Consider the following 22,739-nt stretch of genomic DNA (forward strand, 5'->3'; position numbering starts at 1 on the left):
TAAATTCTATTTTTATAAAAACGTTCCTATGGAAACTAGTGAATGAAGTTTCTACGGGTGAAGAGCCTTTACCATTCCCTCCCCTGCCTCTCCCAAGCGTATGAGAGTTTGCTTACCACAACAAAGCAACCATCGCCTGCTGGCCCCAACAGATCTGATTTCTGTGGATCAACACTGAATGGGCAGCGTAACGGTTAGCATCCAACAGAGGAATTAGAATAAATTTATTACAATAGAAACAAACAGAAAATGCAGTTGTTCCTGTACAAAACACTGATCGCGTTCTGCTGCCTCAGTCAGTGCTTACCAAGTACCCGCACGTAAAAACATCCTCTCCTGGTGACACCACACAGATTTACAAAGGTCACGGCCCTTTCTTGTCACCACTCAGAGCCCAGCTACCCTGTAGGGTTTGCTGCACAACATGGGGAGTTGGAGCAAGATTTAACAGGAACAGCAGGAATCTGGAATTCTTCTGTACCAGGAAACTAAGAGTGAGCAACTTACAAGCATGGGGAAACAAAACAATCGCACTCTAGGTGATGCGGGAGTTAGTCATGGCAAATGTTTTCATTAGAGGTCCCCAACACTGAGGCAGCTGATGGCTGACGAGCACCCATCACTGCTCAACGCACACACCAGCAGCTGTAAGTTCTGCTCCTGAGCTCTGCAGTTTTCCCTTCTCTTTAAACAAACCACTGGAGCACAGAAGCGTTTTCACTGAGCTGCGTCATCTCCCAGAGGAAGCTGAATGGCTCAGACCCTCAGTAAAGAAGAACCATAGCTACACAGTTGCTGGATTGATTTGTGTCACTAGGGCTTGATGCTGTTGGGCTCCCCCCACCTTCCTGGACCCAGGTACTGAGTTTATACACAAGTCACCATGCACGTGAATCTTTCTCCTCGCCTCACACTTCTGGAGCAAGAAACATGGTCCGTGCTAACCAAAAATCACTGATACAAAGCAGTGTTTAAAATAAGCTATAAAATACCTTTTTCTTGCTCTATTTGGTGTCCCCCCCAATATAACTTCTCCAGGTTTATCTCACGTATCTGAGGGAGGCCGTGAAGCCGTCGTTTGTCCCACGCCAGGCAAAGCCGACAGGCAAAAAGGTTCTTGCAAATACCGAGGAGGTGGCAAGCACATTCCAGTTGAGCTCTTTTATTTCTGGGTAGTATCGGGTCACAGGACACAGCGCAAGAGGAACGCTGGCACTGAGCAAATGGAAGCAGATTGGGACACTCTCTCCCTCCTCCCTCTTATACCAGACTCCCTGATGGAAGTCCACAAATAATTTCTTCTCTAAGAAGACAATAAAAACTCATCCTAATACAGTCTCAGGAACCATATATACACATTCTGTTTCTGAAAATGCTGGCAGAAGTCCACAGAGGCAGAAGATAAAGAGCACGAAAGCTAAGTCTAACATCAGGTTCTCTACTGAACCCGACACCTAGGAACCAAACAACATAAGGCTGCTTTCTTCTGGAGTAGCCTCTGTGAAACACCTGCAGTTTTCAAGGGTGTGTGGAAAAGGCAACTGCCACGACCTTCTTTCTTGCTTCAGAATTTAGAAAGTGAGACGTTACGCAGCAGAGAGGCAGGCCTGACGAATGCTCTGTGCCCAGGTGTTTAAGAGTGCCGTGACCGAGTGCTTGTCTGGAAGCTGCAATAGTTTGGAGGTCATGTACCGGTACACCGACTGCAAAAAGGGGTTGGCTGCTGGAAAAAAGGTAACAAAAAAGCGGAGTTACAATAAAAGTAAAAGTGAAAACAGTCAAATAAAATAGTACTACTAGTAACACTTCCCCAATATGACCACCAGTACATGCTGGCATCCTCTTACCGTACTGCCTGGGGTTTTTTATCCACAGAGGACTCTGATCCGGATAATCTGCTGGAACGCTGAGCTGTAGCGGTGGGACATTAGGAAGGTTCTTGTCATCTAGAATGCAAACACTTCCCATCAGAACACAGCTTTCCTTGCTGGACAGAGCGGGGCTTCGCCTGCAATTCAGTTTGTTTTCCGACCTCTGCACCCCAAGGGGGAACCAAGCTGTACATCTCCACTTTTCACTGGAAGGCAACCTCATCGCTCATTTTTACAACACTCAAACTGTTGGAAGCAAAGCCTGGCTAACAGCTCCATTTCTTACATGTTCCTGTTCTTCGCCAATCTCACCATCCCAGCAGCCGAGTGTCACCAAGCCTGACATCTCGCTTTTGAAAATTAAGAGCCTTAAGTAACTAACATTCAGGACAAAACCAGCTCAGATTTCTCAAACAAATGGGAGGAGGAAAGAACCCATTTTCCTCATTGGAATCTAAATGCCAATCAAGTTGATAGGCTATAACACATCATGATTATCCAGCTGAGATGAGAAACAAGATGCAATCTGAATTTCTTTCCTGAGCATACACTGTTGTCAGTGATCATGAACACAAATCGAAACAGACCCAAAAACTAACTCAATGTTTCTCTGCCTCCGCCCTGGCTGTTAGAGGCAAAACAATTCTCACCTGTCAGTACAGATCAAATCAGTGGTGCTAGCAACAAGTTATTTTCTAGATACCGAGATTACCAATTGCAACTGCAAAGAAAGGACTAATCAGCGTTAACAAGCTCTCAAGGCGCACCCTGAAGCAGGACGTGGGGAGTATCACAGTGCCATGAATCTGTTAAGGGCAGACTTGGTGCAGAACTTGCAGGCTGACAAGAGTCAAGATTGTTGGCAAGAAACTCTTCAATTTCTACAATCAAGCTCAGCACTTCTCTCTCAATCCTGCCTTTGGTTTCATCTTGCTTACCCAGCTTGCATATGAGATGAACCGTTCCGTTATTACTGCAGTGGGAAGGGTCCAAGTTCACCAGGAATTTAGGATTTAATCTTGCAACCTCCCCTTGTAGGACATTCGGTATGGTCTGTCTGTCATCCTCTTCGTATTTCCGTTTTCGAGGGGAAGCGACTGGAGCCCTGTGTAAAACAACAGGCCACAAAAGGACCAGGCGAAAACTTTACATTGCACGCGTCAAGTATTTTACAGGTATAAAAAGAAAAGATACCTCACACCCATCTAAACCCTTCTGTTCTTTTAGCAGTTTCTTGTGCTGGTTTTGGCAGCATTAATTTTCTGGTAGCTGGGCTATGGTTTGGATTTGTGCTGGGAACAGTGTTGATAACACAGGGACGTTTTTGTTCTTGCTGAGCAGCACTCACAGAGCCAAGGCCTCTTCTGCTGCTCACAGCACCACACCAGCATGTGCTGAGGGTGTACGAGAAGCTGGAGGGGACACGGCTGGGGCAGCTGATCCCGACTGCCCTAAGGGATCTTCCACACCCTATGGCAGCGCGCTCAGCGTATAAAGCTGGGGGGAGAAGGAGGAAGAGGGGCACAGTCAGAGTGATGGTGTTTGTCTTCCCAAACAACCATTACGTGTGATGGAGCCCTGCTTTCCTGCAGCTGGCTGAACAGGAAATTAATTCCTTGGTTTGCTTTGCTTCTGTGCACAGCTTTTGCTTTATTTATTAATGTCTTTGTCTCAGCCACAAGTTCGCTCACTTTCACCCTTCTGATTCTCTCCCCCATACTACCAGGGGGAGGGAGGAAGTGGCTGGGTGCCAGGGTTAAACCACAACATTTCTACAAATAAGTATTTTTTCCTTAAATAAAGAACACTTAATGCTGACAGCAGGGCAGTGACACATACGTGATGGGTGGCCCGTGAATTGCAGTCATGGCTGGCATAAACGTGCGGTAAAGGGAATGGTTGAAGACCGGTGAGCGGATGTTGGCCAGAACAGCATCCAAGAGTGGCTGACACAAGTACTGCTGTTTGGTGGGGGGCACTGGGGGAGGCGGTGGCGTAGGCTGAAACACAAAAGAAGCCCTTTTTAATCATCAGCAAAAAAGAAATCTATACTATTGATTCTGTAAAATTTTACAGCAGTGAATTTCCAAAGCTGTATACAGTAACACTAAAAAAGCAAAAAAAGTCTGTCCTGAAATCACCTGCAAAAGTTCACAGAAAGAACTACTCAAAACTTTGCACCAAGCGCAAGGATTTGAAAGTTCGGTTCAAAAATACACACGGGTGACTTACATGAAGGAAACGCTTGCTCATTTTCTCCTGTTCTCTTATTTTGTCCAGCCTTGAAGTCTTAACCACAGAGCAACAAGCAATGCAAAACATTACCTCGCCAAATCCTAAGACCTTTTGGAATGAATTGCTTATCCCTCCCCAGTGCAGAGCACTACGTACCACAGCCATGTCATTTTTCAGCTTCTCTAGGGCAATTTCGCATTTCTGCAGAGTCTTCAGTGGGCACCTGCAGAACAGTAGAAATGTCATCACCCCAGAACAATCACTCAGCTGAAGTGTTTCCCAGACAGCTCCCACGCCAGCGTGGCGGGGTGCCGGGCATCTCTAGAGGGCTTGGGGAACCTGATGTCCAGCCAAAAGGAAAAATCGTTACCGTTTTGAAGGGTCAGTCAGGATATCCAAGAGACTCTTCATTTTACTCAGGTCCTTCTTCCTATCTGAAATAACATCAGACAAACACTGACTACAAGAACAGCTTCCATACTTGCAGACAGAAATACAGCACACTGTTAAAAGGGAAAGCATGAGACAACGCTGAAGAAAGCACTAAGCATCAAAGATCTTTCATCAATCCTACATATATCCATCACGCAAGCTCTGTGTGTCTCAACCATCAGAAGGAGAACTGATGGCAACTTAAGATGAGGATTTTAGCCACTCTTCACAGCAAAATCTTTACTGGCAGAGGCAAGAAGGAGCAACCAACTTTCACTGTTATTTTTAATCCCAGGAACGGAAACCATCCCAAAAGGCAAGGCATCACTTCATTCAACAGACGAGACAGCTGACAGAAATGTGTGACTAAATCTAGGGAACCTCACCTTCATTTTTATCTATTTTATTGATCATCCTCCGGAGTGGCTCAATGTATTTTGATAGCTGTTTTAGTTTCTCCAGATACTGCTGCTCCTCTGACTGGGAAGAACTGGCTGGGCTCATAACGGAATTGGGATTTCCTGACAAGAAGCAAAGACCGCACATCACAGGGATGATTGAAGACACTGCACAAGAGTGCTCTCCCATTTCAGAAGCGAGATCTCGAAGTGCAGCTCACATCAACTATCCAAATCCACACCTGGACACCCTCGGCAGTTCGAGTGCTTGCCCAACCCTCTGAACTTCACATAGCAATCGTGTTCTGTGGACAGAACAGCAATTCCCCTTTCATACAGGTTTTTTTCCTCAAGAAAGCCCAAGGTTTCATTTCCTAGGTCCCTGTTTTGCCTTCACTCTGGTGCTCTAAACGCTACATCAAGACACTGAATTTGCTGCGGTGATCAAAACACTCCCCAACTCCTGGTCTGCAGTACAGTTCTCTGATCATTTACCTGGAGTGTTCAAAGGACCTGGGGATGGGACACTGAAGTTCTGAGGTGTTCGTGCAGCTGCTGGGCTCTGGGATGGCTGTGGAGATGGACTGGGGAGAAAGCTGCTGGGTGATGGAGCTGGGCCAGAGCTGAAAAACAAGCATAAAATCAAAAATGCCAGAATTGGACAACGAAGCATCATCAGTCTCTGAGCAGATCACGAGGGCACTCTGCAGCTCTGCCAGTAGACTCGGTGAGGACTTTGTACACAGCTTCTCTATTTAAAATGTGGGGGCTTAGAGTGTATTCAGCACAATCCCACCCATGCTCTCACTGAAGTTCATGAAAAATTCATTCACTTCATGGAAACAGAGTAAGATGTATTGAATGCTTCTGAAAAAAACTCACCCTCACAGCACCAACAAAGCACCTCAGAAGCTGCAGCCCAGCTCACCTGACATTGGAATTTGGCTGAGAAGTTGGCTGGCCTGGCTGAGGAGACGGCTGTGGTGGCGGAGGCATGGACTGGGGGGTTTGAGCCTGCTGGACAGGAGAGGGGGATGACATCATGGTAATGTTGTTCTGGCTGACCTGAAATGTGGAAAAAGATAAAATCAATAACAACAAAAGGGAGTACAGGATGGGGACCTAACTAAAAGGCTTTACCTACGGAGAGAAGCGTATCCTCAGGCCTACAAGAAACATTAAGGTTAGTGTCCTGTTCTCCCCCACAACGACAGCCCTACCTGCACCACTCTTGAGGCCGTACTGCACCGCAGCTTTACTAGAAATAGCCATTAGACTACACAAAATTTCAGTAACTACAAAATAAATCATTTTCATTTCCCAAACCATCATGCTGCAAATAAAGCGTCAGAAATGCCATCTGAGAAACTTGTTCTTTATTAGAACTGGAGTAAAGAAGAAAAGACAGTTCTAACTTGAGAATTAACAGCTATAAAACCCTCCCCTCGCTTTGACATTTTAATTACAGATCTCAAAGGTCTGTCACACTTGACGGTAGATTCCCAGCTGGTTTTCTATAGGAGGAAGGAAGGAAAAAAAAATTAAGTAAGCCAAACCACCAATATCTCATTTAAACATTCAGCTTTGAAAATCTGGGTGGAGATAGAAACCCTCCAAACTGAATGGCTGGGTGGAAAACAATGAAGCAACTTTCTGACCTTTGGAGAATGATGAGGTGTGCCCAAAGGACAAAAAGATGAATAAAAGCATTTCTAGGACAGCACCGACCTCTGGGTAACAACCAAGTTTATTCTGTACACAATAAAGTGTCAGAGCCAGATGATGCTTCTCACTTTTGTTCTATGGACATTCTTCCACCTAATCACTTGAAAACAAACCAAAATCCCTGTATTGTGGCCAGAAGCACGGTACAGCGATGCAGGCATTAAGTGATCATGTTTGTTCAAGGCACACACAGAGTTCTTCTGATGTGAGGCCATTAGTACCCATAAAGGTAAATGGAATTAGCCTGCAGTGACCATATACTGTGACTCTAGCCCACACATCGCTCTCTAAGTCACCAGTTAGCACCTTTATGAACTAAAAACCGTGCTTCCCCCAATCTAAACCATTTTTAAGCGAAGATCCCACAAAATTCACAAGTCCCATACACTTCATGGGCACTGCAAGTTGTCACCCTTCACCTGCTTAATATCCACATCAAACATCTGAATGTTTCCAAAGGATGTGCCTGCATGCACTGATTACAACAGGTAACCGTCTCCTTGGAATATCACAGAACCACTACACAAGAGGTCACACACCACTAAAACAAATTCAATGGGCCCAAGCAATCCCCAGCTCAGTGCAAATATGAAACTACTGAACTTGAAGATACTAATTTATGACCCATTAAAACACAGTTTAAAATCAAATGCAGCCTGACATACCATGAGTTTTATTTACTTTTTTGACCTTCAATAACTCCACTACCTTCACAATCTTTAGTACAAAGACAATATCTAGAACATGGGAGGATGAAATTGTTTTATATCAGCTGTTATATCTTCCTTTTCTTCACAATCACCACGCACTGAGACTGTGCTTACTGCTTTTCCTAGGAGGGGGGCTCTCTAACAGCATGTTTCCCCTCAACAGCTGGAAAAGCACTTCTGAGATTGGAAGGCAAACTTCTGTAGCTTCTAATTTAACTACAGTTAAGCCATGGTTATGTGAGATACAAGTAAATAGCCACACAGTATTGATAACACATCTGCTCCTTTTGTTGAAAGAGATTCTGCAGTTCAATACCAGGATTCTTTTCTAAAGAGAGAAGATACTCAACCACCTACCGCTGAGTTTAAAAGTCTCTGGATACTGTAGTCCAGGAGCTGGCAGACTCTTCGATGAGTAATGGATAACCAGATATGTGCTACAGCCCTTGACTCCTATTGTGAACACCTGCCAGGGTGCTGATGATAAGGAAGTTAACATAGCCAATGGACAACCCTATTGAAGCATTTTACAAAATTAAGAGGCATAAGTGACAACATTTCTAATCTCTAATCCACTTGGAACCCAAACATAGTGCTTTGGCAGAAAGCACTGGAGACTGACGTGAGCTCTGGACCAGCAGGAGACTAGCTTTGAAACACTTCCCACCACCACCTAAACCCTGACTTGCTCACTCATCCTACCCCTGCTCAGGAGCCATTTTCACTGCAATCATTTCATAAAGAAATTTCCTTTCTTCTTGTGCCTCCTCTAATTGTTCAGTCTTCTACAAGCTTTCCACAATCCTCAACAGGCTGCTGCGAGCGCTCCTTGATGACCAGTTCACTATGTGCCAGAAATCAAACTCCTCGCTAGCCACAGACATGACAGCATCATGGGAAGATCAACTTATGGCACCAAATGCTTAAACCAGAGCTCTTTTGTTACGACTCAAGTATTAAAGACAAGCCAATCTAATAAGTATCAGAAGGTCTCACCGCCAAACCAAATCTCCCATATGGAGCATTCACAGTATGATTGTCTCAGTCTGTATAGATTATACAGCAAATAAAGCTCAAAGCGAATTCTCCTATGGCTCAACAGCTGCAGCTTAGCTTTCAGTTAACATATAATCTATGACCTGGATTGGAAGGCTCATCCATCTTAAACCAGAAGCAACAACAGATGGGTTTGCCTAGGTTTGTGGAATTCTGCTGGTCACTGTATCTACCTAAGCAAATCCCAGAGAAGAAAAGGCTATGCCTACTAAACTCGATGTAGCAGCACTGGGAAGCAGTTTCAGACAACCTGCAGCTCCTCAAGCTTGCAAGGAAACAAAAATGCAGACTTAAGAAACTTCCATTCAAGCTATGAACAAAGTGCAACAGCCTTAAGAACTAAAACTGCACCTTCTATTAAATTTGAAGACTCGTAGCTAGAAGAATAAGACATGAGATTTGTGAATAACAGAGAAAAACGTAGTTGAAGGCTATTCCACCATCATAACAAAATACCCATTTAAACTCACACCAGTCCCATTGGGCTCAAACTGCTGCAGAGCCGAGGCTCCTTTTGTGACTTACTGGTAAGAACTCAGTTGTATTTCACCTTGTTTCTCCCCATTCCTGCTCCCCCAAAATGCCCCTTTTTAAATTCAAAGCATGTCTTCGAGGTCTCTAGCAGATCCAGAGCTGCCCTGGGCAGATGCAATACTCTGACCTCAGGCATCTTCCAGCAGCAGCTGGACCAGTGCTGCCAGCCTGCCGCACTCTGATGCAGGTACAAGTACAATCCCTCTGGCGGCTCCTCCTACATGACCGTGAAAGAACAGAACAGCTTAATTTCTCTTGGTCCCCAAGACCATGCCCAGAAGCTGCTCAAACTGAAATGAGCAGAGTTTATTATTAATGAAAGAAGCACCTGTACAGAGTGTGAGCACATGGTAAGTAAGGCCCCAGGCACATCCAGCCAGTACTGACCCCAACACTGGGAGCCTAAACAGAAACCACAAAGTTCTAATTTGAGACTTGAACCAATTATGAACATGGAACTGTTTTAAATGTTAAAATAAAGATCAATGCTGCTTTAAAAATACTTTATTTGATAACCCAAGCTCTCAGTAAACCCATTATTTAAAATGAAAAAGGATCCATAAAAATCCTAAACAGCCCAGTACCCGAGTAACACCACCAAGTCAGTTGTGTGATGAAAAAGTTAACTTCCCCTTGCTTGAAAGCAAGCACGATACAACCACGTATTGAACGCTTTGCACAATTTCTGACACAATGTGCTTTGAGTCAGTAAATACCTGTGGCATTTGCTGTCCGCCCAAAGGAATGGAGCTTGGCGGTGTAGCAGACACAGCGGTGGTAGGCGGGAACCGTGGTCTTATTTGCATCCCACCTCGGGCCATAGGTGCGGTGATCATCTTTGAGGACAGAGGGACAACAGACAAAAGTAATCGCAAAACAAGAAATGCAGTGCACTGGCAGGATGAGAAGCACATGCGACTTCCAGGAATTAGGGGAGAAGGGAGCATGATGGGTAGGTTAGTTAGCTTTTCTCTAAAGGTTAACCTAACACGCTAGCTTATAGATCAAACTCCTTTTAATACCCTTCCTACCCATTTCTAGAAACCAAAGAATGAATTCTAGGTCTCTTGGGAGCACTGATATGGAGATTCTGATCCATAGGTTAAGGGCTGACTGTGCCATCATGCAGGAAGGGCTCTGCCTAAATCTTGCCTGACATCTTGCATTTCTAGAATTCTAGGGAAAAACTACTCTGAGACTGCTGTCAAGAGTGCTCCATGTAAGCAGCTACAGAATGCTGCATGTTCCTGATGTGCTCTCCCCCACTGCGGGCTCCAAGGGTTTAGCAGCATTTGCCACCCTTCATTATATAAGAGTTGGGCAGACAGTTCAACAGGAACTGTCAGTAGGAATGCTCCACAGAAAACCTCAGAACAGCCTGACCTGTGACAGTAGGACGATATTAAAGAGAAGAAAAAGCACTTCTGGGCTTGAAAAAACCTATTTCTTCCTTTTGTAACCCACAGAATAAGTCAAATACACCCTTGTATTTGCCATCATTTTGACAAATACCCCTTCCTCTATTACTAAGCTGTGCTAAAATCTTCTGAATCCACAATCTACCTCAAGCTTGTTCACACACTGCTTGATTCTCCTGCTGTACAGACTGAGCACACCCAGGAGTACAATGATTTTGGACAAATGATGAAGATTAGCATTAGAATTAATAGTTTAAAATAGCCTTAGGACTACGCTACTCTGCAGTGTCTGGGAGTGCCTTTCAGAGCCATCACCCTGCACGAGCCTCACAGATATAATCAGATAGACTCGTATAGCCCCCTTATTTAAAATGGGATAATATACCATATATGCTGAGAATTTAGAGTAAACAGCATATTTTTGAGGTAGTATTCAGGCAACTTTGGCAGACTCCCCTATCAGTAAAAGGGCTCCCTGTTTGGTACTTCAAAGATCTCCAGTAAAGGTCTCTGGGCTACATTTTTTTTTCCAGCATATGTATTACCAAGGAATCTACACAGGCCCTAACAAACCTACGAGTTAATGAAGTCTCCTTTCAGTAAATGGTTTGGGACGTTCTTACTTAGTGCTCTATGTGAATGGACTGAAGCAGCCAGCAACATAGCTCTAGAGAGTCAGAGAATGCATGTGCTTACAATTGTTAAAAAATAAATAAAATTAAATACAACACAGCAAGACTGAAAAAGGAAAGCAATAACTGATAAAGAAAAGTGTCAAATTCAGCACAGCTGTTAGTTCACAACATCAGAGCAATGTGGTCCCTTCTCATCCAGGCAGGGAGTGACAGTCAGAGACAGGATTTCAGAAGGGGAATGGATGAGCGCGCTCAGACATCACACACACATGCACAGGTACACACACAGCATGCAGCGGCCACCACAGGCAAACACAACAACCCAGCACTGGCACAAAGCACAGGCGGATGCTACGAAGTGCGGTGAGGAGCTACAGCATCAACACGAGCGCTGGGGAAGCAACACAACCCTCACAATGACAAATTAAAAAAAAAAGGGGGAGGGAAACTGGTAGGGGAAAAACAAAAACCAAACCAAAACCAAATCCTTCCAGCACAATCACCCCATCTGAGACCCTTGTGAATGCACATGGATCTCTGGATATCCCAGGGATGTTATGGTGACCCACGGGTCCGGTCCCTTCTTGGTCCCGTTTCTCACGCCACACCACCAAAGTGTGCAGATTTAGATTACTTCCTCCAGGTCAAGGAGACTGGCAGCGTGTGACAGGTTAAGCGTCTGGCGTAACACTGACCACCATGGTGACAAACTCCGATCCAAAGGCTTTCAGCTCTTCGTTGTGTTGTGATTGGGCAAACATTCATGCACATGTGCACAACTTTTGTTTTGATCTTTTGTGTTTCTTGATTTTTGAAATGTGTGCTTCATAAAGGAAGTGTACATCTGACCTGACACCAATTCCACTCTCTTAAACATAATAAGTTTTTCCCACTCTCCAGCTAATTTGCATCTATGAAACCTATGACCCCTTGACAAAGGAGTCAGGCAAGGAGGTTCCAAGGATTACATCTGTCTTGTGCAAAGCAACACATCCATAAAGGAGTCATTCTTGTCAGTCTAGAACCAGAAGAAAACCAGAGTGTTCCAGTACTTTCAGAAAAGATTCAAACTGCAGGCAAATCCTCCTCCACAAGTGAAACCAATTTATTTCAATTTACAGAACCAGGAATTTACCTCACAAAACCAGAACAAGCAGAGGAGCAGAGTCTCCCTCCATGGTAAGGTACTAAACCCATTGTTTGATGAAAATGGAGTATAACAATTAGAATCCTGAACCTGTAATTTTCTTTCATCTAAAATCCACAGATTCAGAATTCCATAGACACGTTTGCCCACCAGAAGTAGCACAAGTCCTGTGCCACTGTCCCTCCACTAAAGGCAGCTCTGATTTTTCAAAGAGCAGTGGCCAAATTGCACTTTGAGCATCTGAATGGGTTGCACCAGAACAGTGATTTAAATGTTAATACTCAACTCCAGTTGATCACAGATTTGGTTTTTTTGTTGGTGCTGCATGTGCCTCTGTAGCCTCTGTGGTCACCTAGAGACAATGATGCTTGTTTATCAGCCTCACCTGTGAGTTAGGTGCTCCCGATCACTAGAACCCAAGCAGGGTAACATCAACTTGCATGACCTATTTACAGCTCCAGAGAAGAACTCAAAAAAAACTCTCATTGATCTATGTTTCAACCTGGGACTGCTTTTACTTTTATATAGGAAGGACGAACAGAAACTTTATTTATGGAAAAGGAAAAACACAACCATATAAACCAGAATTTGCAGTTTGAAAGTCCCTAGAGATTAAGTTGAAGTGTAATAAGCAAAGCTTAGGATGGGGTCTGTTTATAACAAAAGCTTCCCTGAACCCAATGAAGAAATCAAGGCAGATTTATTAAAAATGCTGGTGCTAGTGAAAAATGTCCTAAATACAATGCAAACTCTGCTCTTAAAAGAAACTTCTTACAAGTTAAGGCAAATCCATATACGCTCTCAACACCAAAGCTGCATTGCAATATTGTACACAGCCACAATCTTAAAACTAAGGACTATATAAAGAAAGCATTTGCACAAATACAAGAAACCCATTTTATTATTGGACTTTGCAGCATTAAGTGAATTTTAGTAGACTTATCTTGCAACGTCATGAACATAAATGGAGTAAAGCCTAGACATGGAATTTTCTAAGCTCTGTTGGTGATAGACAATAAGCCATCCCTGAGTTTACTACACATCTGAATAATGCTGCAATACAAAACCCACTGTCAACCATCTCACCACCCATAACGTTTCAAATGCACCGTGCTGTTAAGCCACTGGCATACAAATTCACTAAGGGGGACGAGAATTCAGTTGGCTCTACACAAGCTCAATCCACCTGCTTAGGAGCTAAGAGAGCACCTCTGAGTTAGTACAAAAGAAAAGCCAGAGTCTCCTTCCAGCCTAAGTCCCTGCAGCTCCCACCTGGAAATAACTTAGGAAACAAACAGAAGTTTTAATTCACATTTCAACTGTAGGAAGAGAACTCTGCTGGTACTGCATCAGCTGTACTTACCCCTGCTCAGCTTTTACATTCTGCATTGCATTGACACAAGCAAAAGGAGCAATACAGACACAGAACTCAGCCCCCACACAGACGTGGGCCACGAGTTACGATGGGACAAGACACCACTCCTGATACAAGTCTGGGAGATGTATGTTGAGAACCAACTGTAAATCCCAGTCCCAGTGCACACTCCTTGTGAGATGAAGGGAGAGTGGTGCACGCAGACAGGGAATGGCTGAGTATAGGGAAATAACTCTGCTGTTAATCCTAGTCAACCTTATTTCATCTGGCTGCCTTAGGCCCTTTGTCTACAAAGTGGTGATAATCGCACTTACCTGTGTCTGTAAAATGCCCCAACATGCAATACTACAGAGGGAAGCCACAAAGACTATTTTGCATTCTTGTGGAAAATGAGATGAGAGGTTCATCTTGAGCCATTCCCAATTTTGTTCCCCATGTCTCCATCATACCAGACACATATCAAGGAACAGTCACTGGGTCTTACAGGTGTGTTGGAGGATAAGAAAACTGTGTTAGACAATCAGCTTTCACCCAATGCTTTTGTTTTCTAACGTAACTCTGCAGTTGCGATACAAGCCATTTTTCCTTCACAATTCACACCCAGAACAAGAGCAATCTGTATCTACTGTCCATTTCACTCAGGAAAAGAATGAAAGATGAAAGGAATGAAAGGGGAGCACAGAGAGATTTCATCATCTATACTATTTTGTATAATTGACACATGGAGATGGAAGGTAAATCACATGTGAGTAAAGACAGCAGGCAAAGATTCACAGTACAGAAATCATTTTTACACATCCAAGCAGTCACCTAAGGAAATGTAATAAAAGGTGATACACTCCAGGTACCAACAGTCAGACTTGCAGCATCACCACTGTAGGCTGTCTTATCGATGTGCATTCCTGTGTCAGTACAGGCAACAACCTTACCTACTTGGGACACAGAGCATGCACAGAGAAATTGTCAACGAAATCCTGCCTCTGACTCCAGGCAATAGAGAAACAGCATAAAAGCCCATATCCCCTTTAGAAAGGGATGACCAATGTCAGACCCCTCATCAGAAAGCCACCAGAAACCCACCTCCATGCTCACCTCTAGCATGCACTTGCCACAGGCTTATAACCAGTGGTCCTGGCTCCTGGTCCCTTACCTGCCCTGAAGCTCCCATCTGAGCAGCTTGGGCCTGAGCCGCTTGCACTGCTGCTGCCGCCTGCTGCTGCTGCTGGACCAGCTGAGCTCTCACCTTGAGTGTGGAAGGAAAGAAGGAGGTAAACATACATATATGATACAGGTATAACACTTCTGCTTCAGCTATACTGACCACACTCATAAACAAGGGTGTGGAGGCAGGATCAGCCTCACATACACGCTCTTCCTACAGTTTGAACTTTCTTTATGAAAACAACTTCCCATGTGTCCAACAGAGGTTCAACAGATTAAAACTACTGTCTTGTCCACATTCTCTTCAAGGCAAGAACTATTGGTATCTTAAACTTTGACCATTCTAAGTGTGGCAGCAGAAGCAAAGCCAGCACGCTAGAGAGTGACTGGTTCAAGTCACATGCACCAGGCACTTCAAAGCACTCACAAAAGTCATGGAGGTCATTTTTCTTTAACCAGAGTGTGTTTCTTTCCCTTTATCCAGAGTGTTTCTTTTTCTTCGCCCCCCCCTCCCCCCGCTCATTCAAGAGTAAGACAAAAAAGTATCTTTAAATGTCAGACATATGAATGGTTTTCACAGATCCAGAGGTCCTATTCTTAGACACATAAGTGTTCTCTGCTGGCAGGCCCAGACATAAACCTATTAATGCCCTGTCCTCCCAACATGCTGACCACAGATCTCTTAGTGAGCTATGTTTTTTCCTACTTCATTATTAGCAAAAGTCAAAGAATTATTTTATTTCTCTAGAGGCTTGTAACAAACCAGCAAAGAGCTGGTCACCCGCCCTTACCTGCATTGCTTTTAATTGCTGCGGCGTAAGAGTAACAGGCATAACCTGATTAGGAATTTGTCCTGAGATAGCCTGTGGCTGAGATACCATGGGCTGGGGTTGAGGCTGGGATTGCGGTGGAAGCTGAGCTTGTTGTGCCTGCGCAACCTGCTGCTGCTGTTGTTGCTGTTGCTGCTGCTGCTGCTGTTGTTGCTGCTGCATCTGTTGTATCTGCTGTTGCATTACTTGTTGAGATGGCTGCTGCTGTATCTGTTGTTGTGGCATCTGTTGCTGCTGCTGTTGCTGCTGTTGCTGCTGCTGCTGTTGCTGCGCCTGAATCACCTGCGCTGCCTGCAGCTGCTGCATTTGGGCAATTCGCTGGAGTTGCTGCTGCTGCTGTTGAATCTGAAAAGCAGGAAAAGCCAGAATGCTTATGCTTACAGCAATGCAATAGCAGCTGTATTTTTACAGCATAAACCAAGAGCAAACAGAATCCTAACACAGCAGAGGCTGAGGCTGTAAGCCCAAAGGGAAAGCTCGACCTTTTCACCCACTCACTCTTCATGTATCTTAACTCTGCACAGCACACATCCTGCGCTTTCAATGTTAAATGCTTGCCTTGCTACTAAAACAGGCTTCAAAAGCAAAGATGAAGTCCATCAGCTTCTCCTGTGCCAATGGGCCCAGAACCACTTCTTCAAATGTAACCAGCCTGCATCAGCACCATCAGTTACCAGAAACTGCATAAGAGCACGACAGTTGAAGTCTCCTCTTCAGCTTTTGTGCCTAATGATGACAGATCTACATCACATGCTCAGCACACATTTTTAGAAGCAGGAATGTGTAATTCATACAATGACAAAACAGCCACTATTCCTACAGTAATCCAAGCGCTTCTAGTTCTTTCTCACATCCTGGTTCCTGTTCAAATGAAAGACTACCTTGATGTTTATAAAGAGAAAGAGACAAAGGTTTTAACTCTCTACTGCTATGTCAGAAGCAACCAAGTACTGTTAAGCCTTTCCTCTGGGATGTAATATATTGCTACCAATTAACTCGTAAGTCTAAGTAACAGTCCTACCCCAAAGTGGAAAGGCATTAATAACAGGCAGAGCTGCAATGCACGTCAAGCCTCACTTGACAAGCAACCGAACATAGATCCCCTCAATTGCTGTTGTAAGTGTTTGTCATCACCTGCTGCTGGCTTTGCTGCTGCTGCATCTGTAGTTTCAGCATGTGCTGTTGCTGCTGCTGGACCACTTGCAACTGCTGTTGCTGTTGCTGCTGCTGCTGCTGGGCAGCAGCCGCTGCCGCCTGCTGCTGCTGGACATGGAACTGCTGCTGCATGGCTGACTGCTGGGCCTGGAACTGCTGCTGCTGCAAAGCCACCTGCTGCTGCTGGAACTGCTGCTGCTGTTGCTGCTGCTGCTGTGCTATCTGCTGAAGCTGCAGTTGGGCTATAAAGAAGGTAGACTGTACTTAAAACACGAGACCCAAACACCACGAGATACAGTGACGCACTATAATTAATAATAATTTAAAATAATCCCTGAAGTACATCAATGTTCCTCATTAGCAGTACATACTTCTGCCTCCTCAAATGGATAAGGCACATTAACAGCAGAACTAATGGCACTTCCTACCACCAACCTCTAATTCTGACACTCACATTGAGTCAGCAACCTAGGTAAAGGATGTAAAAATGTGCAGGAGGAAACGTGCACAGAGGTGCCCATCAGGAAGCACCATACCCACAGAAAACATGCGTGAGCTCTGCAGAATCAGTTCTGAAGTTGGCATCTTGCAGGACAAAAGCAGCATTGCTCACACAACAGCTAGACTGCTCCTCCATGTATTAACGAAGACATGTATCTCATTAGGCAGCAATATTTGAAATAAATTCTTCCAGTGTTCACTTGGCTGATACAGCCACAAGGATGGAATCTCTGCAGCACCCTTTCCTTATGGAAAAGGTTTATGTCCTGAAAGGCTGATCAAACAATTTCAGTGGTAGAAGCAAACACTTACTCGGCTGAGTAGCTGTAGAGACACCAGGCATACCATGAGGGGCCATTCCCGAGGTGCCAGGAGGCTGCTGCTGCCCCGGGAGACTCATCTGTTGTCCCACTGGGCCAAGACCGCTCATCCCACTCATCGGTGCTCCTTGAGCTCGGGAAGCCATGGCCATTCCGGGCGCCCCTGCTGGGGGACCCCCAGTTAGATTCTGCAGGGCATTCATCGGATCTATAAAGAAAACAGTTACCAATGCGCAGCCATCCATGCAATTCCAAAACAAAATCCTCTGCTCTCCATCAGCCACTCCCTAACCCATCAGCTGCACACCAGGACTAGATCCAGTACCCTGAGATCCAACATTCACCGCTCTGCCTGCGAGACCACAAGAGGCTCTGGCACATCTTTGTCTCTTCGTAAACAGAGCAGGGATTATTTAAAGAGCTTCAGACTCGTGAAGTTCAAAATAGATTTTAAATACATTTGAGAAATGGAGCCTATTAGCCACCTTGGGACTAACACACAAGTCAAAACAAGCTGCTCACAAAACTCCATGAGGCTATCCAGCTTGTAATCTCAGACAACAAGAGGAGAGTCCTACTGTGCACCCAGTTATCTATCGTCTTCCTCCCAAGGTCGACACGGAGAAGCAGTGCTCAGAGCACAGGAATTGCTCTGCTATGCAGCTCCCCCATAACACCACAGTTATTACACAGTGGATAAACTCAGTGCCTTTCAAGACAATCGTCATAATCTGAATCCCGGGCACACAGAAAAGAAGTCAGAGGAAATGGCAGTTGAAAAGAGCAAACAACAACATGGGGTGCAGAAGCAATAATAATCGGATACAGAACACAACACTTTTAAGAATACTTGTAACTTCCAGCTGTTTAGGCTGGATGTTAATCAATCACAGATACTGGGGGAAATCCAGGAGATCATCCTATGTGCCTAACATGCATAGCTTTAAGTCTAACCTGTCAAACAGCAGAGTTTGTAACCCCACAAACTCAGCGCCTGCCTCTGGTGCAACACACTGGGGAGCCCAAAGCAGGGAACGGGGAACCACCTGCACTGCCCAGCAGGAACTACTTTCAAGCACTCTTGTTCCTTCAAGGATCTTAGAGTTGTGAGCCATCAAAAGTACCAACAGGGAAACAAATTCCCAGGTTACATCCGAAACAGCTTCCAAGCCCATCACCCTCAGCACTGACCAGCTCCAAGACTATGACGCTGCCTTTTCCTTCCTCCATCAGTATTTAATATTCCAGCCAGAGAATCCACAGCCAACTTATTCTTAGCATCCCACAGCCCTGACTTCTAAGCTGTTCTGTCTAGAAAGAGAGGGGTGGGAGCACTTACCACTGACCGAGGCTTGAGATTTCTTATTGTCTGCAAAGGAAGAACAATTAATTGCCTTTGTTAATCTTGTCACACATGAATTTGGCCCTTCAGATATGCTCTCCACAAGAAATAGACTCACATAGTAATTTAAAAAAAAAAAAAATTCACTGTCTGCAGCAGCACTAACAACACACGTTAACCTGAGCACATTTGTAACCAGAACACTACGGAAACAAAGCAGACAAGGCAAAAATTCAGGAAAAAATTAGGGAGGGGGAAAAAGTAGTAAGCTTAAATGATTTCTCAATAAGTTTTCAATCGTAGACAGATGTGTAAAATAAATAGTATTTAGAAATGAAGCATATACAGTACAGGAGAATTGTTTAAAGCAACTTGTGAAGAGTCACGTGCAGAATCACACAAACCCTAAAATTTACATTTTGGGAGAGGGTGGGATGAGCAAACCCACCGTTGAGAGAAGAACTAAACCAAACAAATTGAAACAATTACTTACGAATATCTCGAAAATGGATAATCAGTCTGGCTACAAGAGAAAGATACTCCTCCTAAAGGTGAAAAATGAGTATTTTAGCACAGGAAATACAAACATTCCAACCACGCTTTCTTGTTCCCCAGTATCCTCCTCAACATAATGGATTTTACTTTACGGTGTCTGTGGGTTTTTCAGAACAGTTCAGTTGCAAGGAACAGTCTGTTCATTAACCAAGTGAGAGCGTTTTTACTAATAGGTCGCTGCGGCGAATGATACAAGGAGGAACTCACTGTAAAGAACCTCTGTGACAGTGGAATGAACAGCATTGATATATGAACACGATTATAAATCAATACATCCATTTGCCACTACTTATCCACCCTAATTCCTTTTTCTTAAGGGTTGAACTTGCTTACTTGGTGCTTGGACTTACTTCAGTCCTTGAACAATGCCACATTCATACCACAAGAACTTATGTTAAGTTAGTACTGCAAATAAAAAAAAGTTAACAACTTTAAAACTAATACGTGTATCAGAAGTGAAAAAACCCCAAACATTCTTCGCAGGATTTTATTGGTGTGGTTCATTCCGTGTAAGAGAAACCGCACAAGTTCCTGCCCCTGAACCTACCAGCTCACCAGTGAGGTGGCCACCAGCGGGCGTGGATTTGTGACAGTGGCATCATAAACTCTTTAATAAGACAAGTTCTTTCTCACACGTGGCTTGTTCAGAGAGAGAAACAGCACCCGACTTCTCATAACACAGCTCCAGGGAAGAAGTTTACATTTAGAGTCTGGAATTGTACACAACACTGAGACTTCCACAGAGACCACAGCACTTCCCTTGGTCTCACCCCCGACACAGCCTTTTCATCGATAACTCAGTGTCTCACAACAACCAAACTGGTTGTACGGAATGGTGCTACAGTGTGGATAAAGGAAATGCCATGCAAGTCCACTACCCGTATGTCTTTGGATAAGCATGAAGTGTGGTCCCACATATGCATTAAATGCTGTAGCATAAGCTGTCTGGGACTAGTCTAGGCTGATGCACATATTGGATGCAAAACATCTCACTTCCCCTCAGGGTGAAAGCAGCACATCCAAATCAAAAATAGTGAACAACTAGGTACTCTAAACAACAGTTAACTAAACACACTGGGTTTGCTATTTCTGTGGTTGTTCCAAACTTTGATAACCCAGTAACTTCTGGAAACAAAGAGAGATGTTTACCCTTGTTTTGGCCTTCATAAACACATGACTCTCCATATCTTTGCTGGATTTATTATGGGCAACACCAGCCTTCCTCATAGCATCGTCACTGAAAGAAAGAGAAGACAAGGCTGGGTATTAATCGAGGACATCCAAAAATATTTTCTGCAGCTAGGAAGAAAAATAATGGGTGTGGTAATAAAAAGCTTTCAAGTCCTTTACTGTTTCTTCCCCTTTACCAGCCAGAGTCACAGGGACTCGCTGTCCTTTCCCTCCCACACCTCCAGTAAATGGGATCGAGAGCTGCTCTCTGGATGGGCTATGAACATGCACGACAGAAAGGAAAAAACCTAAACCTCCCCCATAGGTACACATGGCTAAGGACAAAGGTGGAGAAGAAGGGGCATTCCCAGTACATCGGCATTACCAACAATGCCACTCCAAGTGCTCCATGTCCTATCTGTTAGTATTCCAATCAAAGTTTAGACTAAGAGCAAGAGAAAAACAGGCAGCTGTTCTTTGTTGACATATTCAGCTGCGATCAACATAAAAATATTTACAGTAAAAGGCTAGGAAAGTCACTGAAAAAAAAAAAAGCTACAGCTTTCCACAGCACAGTGAAAAGGATAACAGCGTATCACACTCTTGCAGAACACCAAACTCCACACAATTGCAAAAACTCCATGGTACCAGGGAATCCAGCCTCATCCCTTACCTGCCTCAGAAGCATCGACTTACACACCCTGTAAAATGTGCACTAAAGCTCTCCCTTTTTCAAGTCATGCAGAACACTCAAAGGTGCCATTTCCCAAGATGACACATTCTACATTAACACCAGCTTCAGGAATTCCCCCTCCATTCCCAGGAATCTCTTTTCCACCCCAATAACCTGCAGCCCCTCTCTCAAGCTAGTTGGTCTGCCTGAAAAATCTTGCAAAACACATTCTTCAAACTCTCCCAGCTCCCCTGTCCAGTTCACGCCAAGCCTGCACAAATCAGTTGTTCCAATGAAACACAAGCGCAAGGCATTGCAGGGCCAACTCCACCTCGGACATGTGCACCAGCCACACAGCATCTCCAAACACCGCTTTGTGAAACAAACTGTTTGATCGCTCTAACAGTTCACAGAACAGTCTGTGTTGGAAGGAACCTTAAAGCCCATCCAGTTCCAACCCCCCTGCCACGGAGGGACACCTCCCACTGGATCAGGCTGCCCAGGGCCCATCCAGCCTGGCCTTGAACACCTCCAGGGATGGGGCAGCCACAGCTTCCCTGGGCAACCTGGGCCAGGGCCTCACCACTCTCACAGTGAAGAAATTCATCCTTATGTCTAGTCTAAATCTGCCCCTCTCCAGTTTATACCCATTGCCCCTCGTCCTATCCCCACAACCCTTTGTGAGCAGCCCCTCCAGGTACTGGAAGGTCACTATAAGGTCTCCTTAGAGCCTTCTCTTCTCCAGGCTGAACAACCAACTCTCTCAGCCCGTCCTCGTACAGGAGTTCACCAAACCTTACTTGCTCACAAAGAGATGGGGCAGGGAGGAAGTCGTGCTGGTAAGCTGTTAGCTGTATCTATCCACGTTACAAGGCTTCAAACCCTCCAAGCAAACACCAACAAGTACATTAAACTTTAATCAATTATCTTTGTGCACACAGTGCTGTTCCACAGGCTCTAGAAGCAAGAAAGCAAATCCCAGCCCAAATTAAGCCAAACATTACGTCACCAACATCTTTATTTCACTTATTGCCCTAAAAACGTCAGGTGTAAGGCCCAGGCTGCTTTTCACAGGGCACGTCAAGCCCGGGAAAGCCTCGGACACCGCCAGAACCGAAGCCCCGGAGCAGACGCTGTCGAGCGGGATGGGAACGCGGGATCCCTGCGGAAGAGGGAAGGGACGGCGCGGCCGGGCTCCGCCCAGCACAGGCGCCGAGCAGACCCTGCCGAGGCGGCGCCGGGCCCGGTGGAGAGGAAACGGCAGGGGAGGAGCGGAGGCCGCGAGGGGAGGCGGGGCGGGCGGGGCGCGGCCCGGCAGCCCCCGCAGCAGCGCACTCACATCTGGCTGACGAGCTTCTGCCGGAAGGTGGTGCTGCGCCAGTCGGTCTCGGGCCCGGTCACGTCCATCCCCGCCGCCCCGGGAGCGCCGCCGCCACGCCGGAAGTGCCGCGCGACCGCTTCCGGCGCGCTGAGGGAAACGAACTCCCGGCTCTCGC

The 22,739-nt window shown here is 45.2% G+C and overlaps 1 protein-coding gene across 3 annotated transcripts; it reads right to left on the reverse strand.

Annotated features, from left to right (window-relative positions):
* Positions 1 to 188: 188 nt before the first annotated feature.
* MED15 (mediator complex subunit 15) lies at positions 189 to 22,724 on the reverse strand. 3 transcript variants are annotated; one of them, XM_069871430.1, is made up of 18 exons: positions 22,583 to 22,724; positions 20,550 to 20,637; positions 19,339 to 19,390; positions 18,843 to 18,872; positions 17,496 to 17,711; positions 16,662 to 16,924; positions 15,489 to 15,872; positions 14,687 to 14,779; positions 9,678 to 9,797; positions 5,865 to 6,001; positions 5,432 to 5,559; positions 4,925 to 5,059; positions 4,477 to 4,540; positions 4,263 to 4,329; positions 3,711 to 3,871; positions 2,810 to 2,976; positions 1,848 to 1,946; positions 189 to 1,720 (listed from the first exon to the last, which is right to left on the reverse strand). In XM_069871430.1, exons 1-18 carry the CDS (start codon positions 22,648 to 22,650, stop codon positions 1,587 to 1,589), a joined length of 2,406 nt encoding a protein of 801 aa, XP_069727531.1. In that variant the 5' UTR covers positions 22,651 to 22,724; the 3' UTR covers positions 189 to 1,586. The 3 variants fall into 3 exon arrangements, with proteins under 3 accessions (XP_069727531.1, XP_069727530.1, XP_069727532.1); XM_069871429.1 differs by having other exon boundaries at positions 189 to 1,723; XM_069871431.1 differs by lacking the exon at positions 9,678 to 9,797 and having other exon boundaries at positions 189 to 1,723.
* Positions 22,725 to 22,739: the final 15 nt, after the last annotated feature.

This window comes from Phaenicophaeus curvirostris, chromosome 17, assembly GCF_032191515.1.
Source record: "Phaenicophaeus curvirostris isolate KB17595 chromosome 17, BPBGC_Pcur_1.0, whole genome shotgun sequence".
NCBI classification, from domain to species: Eukaryota; Metazoa; Chordata; class Aves; order Cuculiformes; family Cuculidae; genus Phaenicophaeus; species Phaenicophaeus curvirostris.